This window comes from Bos indicus x Bos taurus, chromosome 13 (genome assembly GCF_003369695.1).
Source record: "Bos indicus x Bos taurus breed Angus x Brahman F1 hybrid chromosome 13, Bos_hybrid_MaternalHap_v2.0, whole genome shotgun sequence".
Classification (NCBI taxonomy): Eukaryota; Metazoa; Chordata; class Mammalia; order Artiodactyla; family Bovidae; genus Bos; species Bos indicus x Bos taurus.
Genome location: NC_040088.1, coordinates 36,626,539 through 36,639,944, shown reverse-complemented (window position 1 = coordinate 36,639,944; position 13,406 = coordinate 36,626,539). Strand labels below are relative to the sequence as shown.

The 13,406-nt window shown below is 38.8% G+C and overlaps 1 protein-coding gene across 5 annotated transcripts in view; it reads left to right on the top strand.

Annotated features, from left to right (window-relative positions):
- The window catches only part of DIP2C (disco interacting protein 2 homolog C), a 294,331-nt gene that overhangs the window by 200,842 nt on the left and 80,083 nt on the right, over positions 1 to 13,406 (top strand). For all 5 annotated transcript variants that reach the window (XM_027559454.1, XM_027559456.1, XM_027559453.1 and 2 more), the window contains 2 exons: positions 632 to 829; positions 8,900 to 8,991. In XM_027559454.1, the coding sequence (XP_027415255.1) occupies positions 632 to 829; positions 8,900 to 8,991 (290 nt within the window). The remainder of the gene's footprint in view (positions 1 to 631; positions 830 to 8,899; positions 8,992 to 13,406) is intronic.

Here is a 13,406-nt window from a genome sequence, read left to right as displayed (position 1 = left end):
GAACTCTTTGGAGTCTACAATTACTGGTGTATGTTGAGAATTGATGTTTTAAACATGGCACCCCACTCCAGTACTTTTGCCTGGAAGATCCCATGGACAGAGGAGCCTGGTGGGCTGCAGTCCCTGCAGTCGCTGGAGTCGGACATGACTGAGCGACTTCACTTTGACTTTTCGCTTTCATGCATTGGAGAAGGAAGTGGCAACCCACTCCAGTGTCTTGCCTGGAGAATCCCAGGAACGGGGAAGCCTGATGGGCTGATGTCTCTGGGGTCGCACAGAGTCGGACACAACTGAAGTGACTTAGCAGCAGCAGCAGCAGCATTGTAATGTTAGACTCTAGGTGTGTTAAAATGCATAGTTTTACTTGTCAGTTTATAAATGCATTCAGGTCTCCCTAAGTTCCACATCCTGACATTGCCTTGGATGTTGGAAGAATTATGTGCTTTGGTTATATCCATGAGGCTCATATGTCAGATGTAGCTCTAATTCTAGAAAAGCACCTGTGCATGTTTCCTGTAATAAATTTCTAACTCAAGTATAAGTCTTCTGGCTTCTTTAAAATGAATAAGAATGATTGTGCTAATAATGGATGTATTTTTCTTGAAAACCTTCTGTGTTCAAATGTATTTAGTTCAACAACCAGATCCAAACCAGCCAAAGCCAGAGGGAGCCCAGATGTTGGCGATGCGTGGGGAGCAGCTGGGTGTGGTTACAAATTGGCCCCCATCTTTAGAAGCAGCGTTACAGCGATGGGGGACCATCTCACCAAAGGCCCCGTGCTTGACCACGATGGACACGAACGGAAAACCTCTCTACATCCTCACTTACGGTAATCCTTTGAGGCTTATCCATCTTTTGTCTGCTTGTGCCTGCACACAACTGCCACTTTCAGGGTGGAAGTTTATATTTGTGTTGCCTTATGTTTCCAATATGGAAATAAATGGAACCCAAAAGGAAATATTGGATTGGCCAAAAAGTTCATTTGCGTTTTCCTGTAAGATACTATTGAAAACCCAAATGAACTTTTGGGCCTAGCCAGTATAGGAAAATTATTCGATTTGAATGTGAAAAATTATTATTTGTTAATGATTTTTAGTAAAAACCAGAAAGTGATACAAAAATTAGTGACTATAACTCTAATAATAAGATGTTGGATTTTATATCTTGGAATGTATATTAAATTAATGCTTTGAAGAAGGATTGGTAGTTAAAGAAATGAAACAAGAAAGAATGTATATAGAACTCTTTGACATGCATCACTTAGAAGAAACAACATTTGTTTCCACAGTACTTTTCTAGCAAGCAAGGGAAGCAAACTTTTGCTCTTTATTCAGTATGATTAATGCAGTCCATAAACTTTGGGAAATAGTTAACTATACAAGAGAGATCCCTTTCTCTTTGCTTCACAGATAAGGGGCCACGGAGAAAGCAAATTGTCAGGTCATTTTCACACACTCTGGTGCAGCATTGCAAAGAAATCAGCTTCATAACTAAAAGACAAAATGGCTTATATCTGCACGTGTGAGGTTACATTACCATTTTTAACTTCTGGTTTTATTTCTATGATAATAATGCTCTTCTAATTGCAGGTAGGAAAGAAACTGTTTTCTCCATTAGCAGTGGAGCTCAAGAGCCAGGTGTTGTGTTAAGTAACATAACCCAGCTTTTAGTGGGGCCCAGAAGGCCCCCACTGTAGACTTCATCATTATCCTCTGCATCTCATGGAAGGAAATGGGATTCAGGAGCGTATGTTTTCATAGTCTCAATTTTTTTCTTCTAGCTTTGTTGGGAAATTCTTAGTGGATAAAGGGTATTTTACCCATAATGGGACATAGGATTGATTTTTTTTTTAAATTATACTCTTAGAAATAAATTTTAGTCAGAAAGATAGAAGACTTTCCTGTCTGACCCTCGTCCCTGGCCAGGTTCAGACCAGGAGCTGATTGGGTACTGTTTTCCAAGCATCATTTATTGAAAGACTGTCCTTTTCCCTTTCTTGGCTGTTTTGTCATACATCAGTTGACATATATGCATGGGTTTATTTATGGGTTATTCTGTCTCATTGATCTGTATGTCTGATTTTGTGCCAGTATCATACTGTTCTTATTACTGGTAGTTTTGTAATGTCAGGGAGCATGATGTCTCTAGCTTTGTTTTTCTTTCTTAAGATGACTTTGGCCATTTGGGGTCTTTCAGGGTTTCATACAAATTTTAAAATTGTTTGTTCTATTTCTGTGAACAGTGCTGTTGTAATTTTGATTGGGATTGGATTTAGATTGCTTTGAGTAGTACGGATACTTTAACACAACTGCTTTTTCTAATCCATGAGCACAGAATATCTTTCCATTTGTTTGTGTTATCTTCAGCTTCTTTATCAAAGTCTTACAGTTTGGTTTTTTTTTTAAGATGCAGATTTTATGGGGCTTAATTTTCATTGTGCTTTTTGTAGTGGGTTTTTTTTGTTTGTTTGTTCTTTGCCACACCATGCGGCACGCTGGATCTTAAGTTCCCAGCCAGGGATCGGACCTGTGCCCCCTACAGTGGAAGCACGAGGCCTTAAACCACCAGACCTCCAGAGAAGTCCCAAGTCTTAACAGTTTTGAATGTACAGGTCTTTTACCTCCTAATTAAATTTATTTTGAGGAATTTCTTCCTTTCAATGCTGTTGTAAATAGGATCTTTTTCTTGGTTTCTCATTCTAGTAGTTTATTATTAGTATATAGACACAGCAGTTTTCTGATAACAGCAGTACATTGATTTTGTATTTTACTACTTTACTGAATTCATTTATTACTCTGTTTTTTCTGTATTGTCTTAAGGTTTTCTATGTATAATGTCATGTTATCTGCAAGTAGTGACAGTTTTTCATCTTCCTTTTCCAGTTTGAATGCTTTTTTTTTTTTTTTTGGCCTGGCTACTCTGGCTAGGACTTAAACAATACTGTATTGAATAAACATGGCAAAAGTGAGCATCCGTGTCTTATTTCTGAATCTTAGAGGAAATGCTTCAGGTTTTCATTGTTCAGTATGCTATTAGCTGTGAATTTGTCATCAGATCAGATCAGTTGCTCAGTCGTGTCCTACTCTTTGCGACCCCATGAATCGCAGCACGCCAGGCCTCCCTGTCCGTCACCAGCTCCCGTAGTTCACTCAGACTCACGTCCATCGAGTCAGTGATGCCATCCAGCTATCTCATCCTCCGTCGTCCCCTTCTCCTCTTGCCCCCAATCCCTCCCAGCATCAGAGTCTTTTCCAATGAGTCAACTCTTCGCATGAGGTGGCCAAAGTACTGGAGTTTCAGCTTTAGCATCATTCCTTCCAAAGAACACCCAGGGCTGATCTCCTTCAGAATGGACTGGTTGGATCTCCTTGCAGTCCAAGGGACTCTCAAGAGTCTTCTCCAACACCACAGTTCAAAAGCATCAATTCTTCGGCGCTCAGCCTTCTTCACAGTCCAACTGTCACATCCATACATGACCACAGGAAAAACCATAGCCTTGACTAGACAGACCTTTGTTGGCAAAGTAATGTCTCTGCTTTTGAATATGCTATCTAGGTTGGTCATAACTTTCCTTCCAAGGAGTAAGCGTCTTTTAATTTCATGGCTGCAGTCACCATCTGCAGTGATTTTGGAGCCCCCACAAAGAAAGTCTGACACTGTTTCCACTGTTTCCCCATCTATTTCCCATGAAGTGATGGGACCAGATGCCATGATCTTCGTTTTCTGAATGTTGAGCTTTAAGCCAGCTTTTTCACTCCACTTTCACTTTCATCAAGAGGCTTTTTAGTTCCTCTTCACTTTCTGCCATAAGGGTGGTATCATCTGCATATCTGAGGTTATTGATATTTGAATTTATCATATAGGACTTTTATTTTGTTAGGTATGTTTTCTCTGTACCCACATTGTTGAGAGTTTTTATCATAAATGGATATTGAATTTTTAACATTTTTTTCTGCATCAGCTGAGATGGTCATATGATTTTTATCCTTCATTCTGTTAATGTGCCATATTATTCACATTAATTGACTTGTGGATGTTGAACCATCCTTGCATTTCTGGAATAAATCCCATTTGATCATGGTGTATTATCATCTTAACATATTATTGAATTTGGTTTGCTAATATATTGTTGAGGATTTGTGCATTTGTTTTCTTCAGACCTCTAATTTTTTCATGGTGTCCTTATCTTGTTTTGATATGAGGATAACACAGGCCTTGTAAAATGAGTTTGAAAGTGTTTTCTTGTCTTTTGTTTTTTGGAAGAATTTGTAAGACTGCTTTAGTGGTGATGAATTTCTTTAGCTTTTAGCTTGTCTGGAAAACTTTATCTGTCCTTCAGTTCTGAATGATAACTTTGCTTGGGTGAGTGTTCCTGGTTGGGAATTTTTTTTCGTTTTCCCTTCTAAATCAGTCAAGAACTGTTGTATTGTCTTTAATTTAAATCAGCAATTTGCTGTTTATTTTTTCTACTAGAAGAATATTTCTAGAACTTTGCCAAAGTGTGTTGTTGCCTTTTTCAAATTGTCTGTTGTAAATTGGCTTTTGTATGACTTTATGATGATACCAGCTTTAATATTCCAAACTGAGAATGAAATTGAAATTTTTAAGAAAATATAATGGTGCTAATTGATTGTAATTGATGTGTTAGTTTACAACACATTGATTTTTTGTTTCAGTTAAAACAAGTTGATTGTAATTGTTTGTTCAGCCAAAATAATTTCCTAACATTGTTCACAGTGGGAGAGGGAGAGGGTGGGAAGATTTGGGAGAATGGCATTGAAACATGTAAAATATCATGTATGAAATGTGTTGCCAGCCCAGGTTCAATGCATGATACTGGATGCTTGGGGCTAGTGCACTGGGACGACCCAGAGGGATGGTATGGGGAGGGAGGAGGGAGGAGGGTTCAGGATGGGGAACACATGTATACCTGTGGCAGATTCATTTTGATATTTGGCAAAACTAATACAATTTTGTAAAGTTTAAAAATAAAAATTAAAAAAAAAAGAAAAAAAAAGTTATAGTGGTTTTCACCTATGCTTTTCAGCTCCATTAAAAGATTGATTTTATTTAAAAAAAAAAAAAGAAAGAAAGAAATCTGACAGCACAAAGTATTTGTGATTTCTTTAGGAAAAAAATAACTCCCTGAGTTATTTCTAATGGCTAGTAACTCTTTGGGGAGAAAATACAATCACCAAATAAAAACCAAATAATTGTAAAGTAGACAGTCTTGAGGAGATAGAGTTAAGGAAGGTGGAAGAGGTGTGTGAATAAAATGTCACAGTAATTACTCTTAGTACTCAAGAAGTAGGCTCAAATGAATACCGTAATTTTGTGCTTTTTACAGCTTGCTTAATTTGCTGTTAATAAAACAAACATTTGTTGAGCACATACTGTGAGCCAGGAATGTCTAGGAATTACAGGAATCAGAAACAGTGGAAAAGTCCTCTTTGTTCCCTAATCACTATGGGGGGAGACAAGTTGATAAATCCATTGGTAGGAAGACAGGAGCAACCCTAAATTGTGTTGCTACAGAATCCAATATGAAATAAGACAAATTCAGATTCTTTTCATTTAAACTGTATATTAATTTAGCTTTTACATTTTAAATAGGAAAGAGATTAGAACAGAGATTACATTTATAGGAAATAGTTCAAATTGTTGTTATCTTTAGTATACTATTGTTTCCCTGGTGGCTTAGCTGGTAAAGAATCCGCCAGCAATGAGGAGATTCTGGTTCGATTCCTGGGTCAGGAAGATCTTCTGGAGAAGGAATAGGCTACCCACTCCAGTGTTCTTGGGCTTCCCTCATGGCTCAGATGATAAAGAATCCGCCTACAGTGTGGGAGACCTGGGATTGGTCCCTGGGTTGGGAAGATCCCCTGAAGAAGGGAATGGGTATGCACTCTAGTATCCTGGCCTGGAAAATTCCATGGACAGAGGATCCTGGCTACAGTCCATGGGGTCACAAAGAGTAGAACAAGACTGAGACTTTCACTTTACTATTATTGCAAATCTCTTAACACTTTGACTGCTTCTGAAAGCTTAAAGAACCTAATGTTATAAAAGGCATTTATGTGTCCCAAGAATTCATGTTAGGTTTTAAAAGTCATTTTGATTCAATCTCAGACTGTTTGCTGTCACCTAGACCTGCTGAGAAAATGTCTGGCACTGAGAGGTAGGCAGGGATTTGAATCTGCAGGTTCTTCAAAACTGGTCATTTTTCTTATGTTCTTAAAAATCTTTTTAATCCTATTTTGGAGTGTTTTTTCCCCCAGCGTTCAAAACTTTAGTTCAAAATTCTTACCATAATCTTTATCTAAATTCAAGGGTTACTGTCTAAAAACTGTAAAACTCTGAAGTTAGGAAAAATTAAAGTTGAGAAACTTAGACACAGGGAAGGAGGGGTATCAGACCCTACAGAAGCCATCCTAAGTAGCCTTTATGTTTTTTGCAATCACACAAATCACTTATGATTATACAGTGGAAGTGACAAATAGATTCAAAGAAAAATTCCATGGACAGAAGAGCCATGATCTGATAGAGTTCCTGAAGAACTATGGACGGAGGCTCGTGACATTGTATAGGAGGCAGTGATCAAGACCATCCCCAAGAAAAAGAAATGTAAAAAAGGCAAAATGGTTGTCTGAGGAGGCCTTACAAATAGCTGAGAAATGAAGAGAAGCTAAAGGCAAAGGAGAAAAGGAAAGATATATCCATCTGAATGCAGAGTTCCAAAGAATAGCAAGGAGAAATAAGAAAGCCTTCCTCAATGATCAATGCAAAGAAATAGAGGAAAACAATAGACTGGGAAAGACTAGAGATCTCTTCAAGAAAATTAGACATACCAAGGGAACATTTCATGCAAAGATGGGCACAATGAAGGACAGAAATGGTATGGACCTAACAGAAGCAGAAGGTATTAAGAGGTGGCAAGAATACACAGAACTATACAAAAAAGATCTTCATGACCCAGATGAGCACAATGGTATGATCACTCACCTAGAGCCAGACATCCTGGAATGTGAAGTTAAGTGGGCCTTATGAAGCATCACTATGAACAAAGCTAGTGGAGTTGATGGAATTCCAGTTGAGCTATTTCAAATCCTAAAAGATGATGCTGTGAAAGTGCTGCATTCAGTATGTCAGCAAATTTGGAAAACTCAGCAGTGGCCACAGGACTGGAAAAGGTCAGTTTTCATTCCAATCCCAAAGAAAGGCAATGCCAAAGAATGCTCAAACTACCACACAATTGCACTCATCTCATATGCTAGTAAAGTAATGCTCAAAATTCTCCAAGCCAGACTTCAACAGTATGTGAACCATGTACTTCCAGATGTTCAAGCTGGATTTATAAAAGCCAGAGGGACCAGAGGTCAAATTACCAACATCCGTTGGATCATTTGAAAAAGCAAGAGAGTTCCAGAAAACCATCTGCTTCTGCTTTATTGACTATATCAAAGCCTTTGACTGTGTGGATCACAAGAAACTGTGGAAAATTCTTCAAGAGATAGAACACCAGACCACCTGACCTGTGTCCTGAGAAATCTGTATGTAGGTCAAGAAGCAACAGTTAGAACTGGACATAGAACAACAGATTGGTTCCAAATTGGGAAAGGAGTACGTCAAGGCTGTATATTGTCACCCTGCTTATTTAACATATATGCAGAGTGTGTCATGAGAAATGCTGGGCTGGATGAAGTACAAGCTGGAATCAAGATTGCAGGGAGAAATATTACTAACTTCAGATATGCAGATGACAGCACCCTTATGGCAGAAAGTGAAGAAGAACTAAAGAGCCTCCTGATGAAAGTGAAAGAGGAGAGTGAAAAAGCTGGCTTAAAATTCAACATTCAGAAAACTAAGATCATGGCATCTGGTCCCATCACTTCATGGCTAATAGATGGGGAAGCACTGGAAACCGTGAGAGACTTTATTTTCTTGGGCTCCAAAATCACTGTAGATGGTGACTGCAGCTATGAAATGAAAAGATGCTTGCTCCTTGGAAGAAAAGCTATGACCCACCTAAATAGCATATTAAAAAGCAGAGACATTACTTTGCCAACAAAGGTCCATCTAGTCAAAGCTATGGTTTTTCTAATAGTCATATATGGATGTGAAAGTTGGACTATAAAGAAAGCTGAGTGCCAAAGAATGGATGCTTTTGAACTGTGGTGTTGGAGAAGACTCTTGAGAGTCCCTTGGACTGCAAGGAGATCCAATTAGTCCATCCTAAAGGAAATCAGTCCTGGGTGTTCATTAGAAGGACTGATGCTGAAGCTGAAACTCCAATACTTTGGCCACCTGATGCGAAGAACTGGCTCATTGGAAAAGACTCTGATGCTGGGAAGGAGAAGGGGACAACAGAGGATGAGATGGTTGGATGACCTCACTGACTTGATGGATATGAGTTTGAATAAGCTCTAGAAGTTGGTGACGGACAGGGAAGCCTGGTATGCTGCAGTCCATGGGGTTGCAAAGAGTCGACATGACTGAGCTGAACCACACAAAGCAGGACTCATTAAAAAAGGAAAATATGTGTCATTTTGAACAACATAAATTAGTGGTAACTCACTAATGCCGTAGTCCCTCCCGTGTTTTACTCCCTAGAAATCCTCGTCTACTTCTGTGATGATAGTTAAATTCTCTGTGGCTTTGCTGTAGGTTCTTAGCACCCTAGGTGTTTGTATTTAATACCTTATTTTGTTGTTCATGCTGCTCAGATTTTATAAGTCAGAGTTGCTGGCTTTTGTTTCCCATCTGGATTCTAAGGACTCAGAATAACTTGAAAGCTTAAAGTGAAAAAGTAGTACTCTCAATATAGGTTAATTTACATACATATACACGGTAGAAAATGCATGTGTACAATTAATTGTGTCTTTATAATTTGTATTGATAGGCAAACTGTGGACAAGAAGTATGAAGGTTGCTTACAACATTCTGCATAAATTAGGTACAAAACAAGAGCCTATGGTGCGACCTGGAGATAGGGTAAGTGCAATTTAAATTATTGCATCTGCAGGACACGTGGTCTGAGGTGGAGAAGATACCTACTGTTTTAAAGTTGCAAATTTTAATGCCTCCTAATACTCATATTACCAAATCAGGCTTCCACAAGCCAGAAGAGATTATTCAGCAGGTGTAACCTTTATAGTAGCTCAGTGAGCTTGACTGTAGTAGTTCTCGTGGGTTATCCGCAAGGAAACTGGGACTTGAGAGGATAAGAGTCATGTCAGATGAAGGCACGTGTCCAGAAAATGGTGTAGCCAGTGCTCACAGCTATTTCTGTCTAGCCCCAGGATGTATATTCCTAACCCCTGACACATATGACCTAATGGGAAACAGCTGTCTGTCTGAGGATGCAGGACAGTTGTGTGCTCGTAGACTGTTTTGTATCAGTGAGTGATACCAAGAATCCTTGCAGCAAACCACTGGTACATTCCTTTCCTACTATTAAATTTGTAGATACAGGCTACTATCTTTGGTCGAAAAGAATTTTATTCTTACTGCAGTATGCCAATTTACTGAGAACAGATGTTAGTATTTCCTTTTTAATGTTACACACAGAGCAGTTAATCTGGCCCAAGCTTTACCCATGAATAAGATGTGGGCCTGCATGTAGAACCTACTTTTCTTGCCTTAAGTGGAGTGACTTTTTTTCCATACGTTGCTCTGTACCTTCATGCCCCAAGACTGGGTTATCCACCTGCACCAGAGACTCCAAATGAATTTTATAGAAGTTTCATTGTGGAGCACCATAAATGAGCAAGAATACAAGCTATGATTTACTTATGAGATATTACAAAAGCATGGGTTCGTTATGAAGAATGTTTAATAAGATTGCTGCAGCCCTAGGATTCTGTGGTAGGCTATGATTCTCTGCAGTTTAATGAACTTGTTTGACCTCTAGCTTTTAAAAGTCAATCATGGGTCTCACATGTCCTCATTATTAAACTTACTGTAAAGCTACAGTAATCAAAACAGTATGGTATTAACACAAGGACTGACACAGACCAAAGGAATAGCATAGAAAGCCCAGAAATAAATCCTCACATGTACGGTTAAGTCACTTTCAAGAAGGATGCTAAGACATTAAATGGGAGAAGGGCTAGTGTACTCAACAAATGGTGCTGGGAAAACTGAATATGTATAACCAAAAACCCAAAATTGAACCTTTATAGCATATATTGGGGCTTCCCAGGTGGTGCTAGTGATAAAGAACCTGCCTGCTGATGCAGGAGACCCAAGAGACGTGGGTTCGGTCCCTGGATTGGGAAAATCCTCTGGAGAAGGGCATGGCCATCCACTCCAGTATTCTTGCCTGGAGAATCCCATGGACAGAGAAGCCTGGCGGGCTACAGTTCATAGGGTCACACAGTCAAACATGACTGAAATGATTTGGCACACATGTAGTGTATATTAAATAATTAACTCAAAATGAATTAAATATCTAATTACTATTATCTAAACTCTTTAGATAAAACATAAAACATGTTTCATGACATTGAATTTGGCAATGATTTCTTAGATATGGCACCAAAAGCAAAGGGAATAAAAAAAATTGGTAGGTTGCACTTCATCAGAATTAAAAACTTCAGTGGACCAAAGGACATTGTCGAGAGTGAAAACATAGAGTGGGAGAAATGTTTACAAATCATATATTTTACAAAAGTTTAAAAACCAGCCACAGTGCTTGAATAGACCTTTTTCTTTGGAAGATTTACAAATAGCCAAATAAGCCCATGAAAATATGCTCAGCATCACTAATCATTAGGGAAAAATACATCAAAACCACAGTGAGATACCACCTCACACTTACTAGGATGAAGAAATAATAAGTGTTAGCAACATTGAGAAATTGGAACCCTTCTATTGCTTTTAGGAATATATAGTGGTGTAGCCATTGTGGAAAACAATACTGTGGTGGTTCCTTAAAAAACTTAAACATTTGACCCAGTGATTCAAAAGAACTGAAAGCAAGAACTTGAACGGATAAACATCTACACTACTTTTCACAGCAGCAGTATTCACAAAACCCAAAAGGTGGCAGCAGTTCAAGCATCCATGGAGGGGTGAACGGATAAACAGAATATGGTATATTCATACTGTGTAATGTTATTTAGCCTTAAAAAGGAAGGAAATCCTTATATGTTCTACAATGTGGAACGACCTTGAGGACATTATGCTCAGTGAAATAAGCCAGTCACAAAAGAACAAATATTGTATGGTTCCATTCATACAAGGTACTTAGAGTACTTAAATTCCTAGAGACAGAAGAATGAAGGTGACCAGGGGCTGTGGGAAGGAGGAAATGGGGAGTTAACTGTTTATGGGGGCAGAGTTACAGTTTAGGAAAGTGAAAATGTTCTGGAAATGGATAGCTGATGATGGTTTTACAACAGTGTGAATCTACTTAATGCCACTGAAATGTATACTTGAAAACAGGCAGCATGATAAACTTCATTAGATTTATTTTATCACAATAAAATGTCAGTTGCATGGATAATGTCTCCCTTATAATTTGGTTAGTAGGTCTCAGTAGAGTCATTTTTTTAAGTCTTGGCCTGCACATTTTTAAAGTTCATTTTCAGTACCAGTTGTAAAATAAACCATCTCTGTTCAGCTGTAAGAAAGAATGTGGGGACAGATTTTGATAGACTATGTGAAACTATTCTTTTCAGCAGCAGGTGGTTTGAATTGTGTGAGGAGGGCTGCATTTCTAAATTATTCCTTTGAAAGTATTCATGTGGCTGGGATACGGCATGTGCATATAAATGCCTATTAATAAGCATATGCCACTGTAGTGTTCAGTTGATAGTAACCTTCTATCACAATAAACAGGTTCTTTACCTCTTTGAAAATTGTTTTAAATTAAATGTAATTCTCCCAAGGATAATGAACAGTCTGTCTTTGGCGTAAAAATTGTAGATGCTCTTTATGTGGGTGACCCTCTTAATGCACTTTGAGGGGGGTACCTGCTTGGGCTTTGAAAAAACATTTATGTGCCTAAGCTGAAAAGGTTTCAGGATATTGTAGTAGGAGCTGTGGAATACACAGAGATGCATCATATGTGAAGCCTGCCTTCAGGGAGCTTACTATGTTAGGGAAAAATGAAGATATTGATAATTGGCTATCTGTAAGTTGGAAAATGAAAAAGGTCTCCAAAAAGATGGTGAGAGATACAGATACTTACTGTTTTAGAAGGACAGAGAGTGTTCTCATTTTGGGAGCTTCTGGAATGTGAGACAACTTCTTGGGGAGAAAAAGCAAGCCCAGAGCTCTTGGTCAGTTTCTAGGACAGAGTGGAAAGGACTGAGGGGAGTTCTGTGGTATGTGGCTGGTATGGGAAGACCAGTGGAGGAGAGCAGACCAAGGAGGTGGTCTCTTGATGCCTGTTATGCTCTGTGCATAAAGTGCAATGAAATGCCAGGGAATACATAGGGAATCGAACAGAAAGAAACCGTGTGGGTTTATGAAAATGAAGTGTCCATATGTGTATTGCACTGGAATCACTGTGCAGTTAGCAAAACACAGGACTTGTGACTGATAGAGATATAAAAGGGAAATGTGGTGAGAATGATACAAATAGTCTTCCCTTTCTTAAATTCTTAAAAAAAAATTCAGTTTTGATTCTAAAAGAGGTTGTAGGTATTGACTGTTTTCTGTCACTTTTATATTTTTGAGAGTATAATATACAATTTTGTATCTTGCTTTGATTCCCTTGATGTTAATATAACATTTCATCCTGTTTTAACCCAACTCTGCAAGGTTATATAACATGACATTTTCAGCATGAACTTTAGTGATCAAGCAGTGGGAATTTAAAATCCTGGATCAAATTGACTGTCCTATGAACAGAGCTGGGATGGCACCAGACCAGAATCTTGGGATTCATTGACCCACAGTCTAGCTGTGGAAGCAGCGCCTTCTTTTGCTCAGTGCTGTGCTCTTGAAGACTCCTGCTTGCAGACTAGGTACTCTAGGAGGACTTTGGGGTGGAGTCACTGGTCTGGGGAGGAACTGCATCTCCTGTATTTTCCTCTGTTTTGGTTCAGGGAGAGCAGTCTTAGCAGCAGTGGTGCCCTGGATGCTTTGCAAACGTTTGACTGAATATTGTTGTTTTGCCAGATCCAGATCTAAAAACAGATGCTGTCTACTCTCAGACCACCAGCTGAAGACAGAATACCTGAGGCCAGTGTAAACCTCAGATCATTTTAAAAATAGTTTGTGGTTTATATGCAGAGACATGCAAATAAATCCTTTCGTTCCTCCTTGGAAGTCCTACTAATGGTAGCCTGGCATCTGCTTGGGTGTTTTGGGGACAAAATTAAGATTAATATCTCATTAACAGTTTTTTCGCAGAGTTTCTTAAAATTCTTCAGTAGTGCAGCATGGCTTTTAATGGC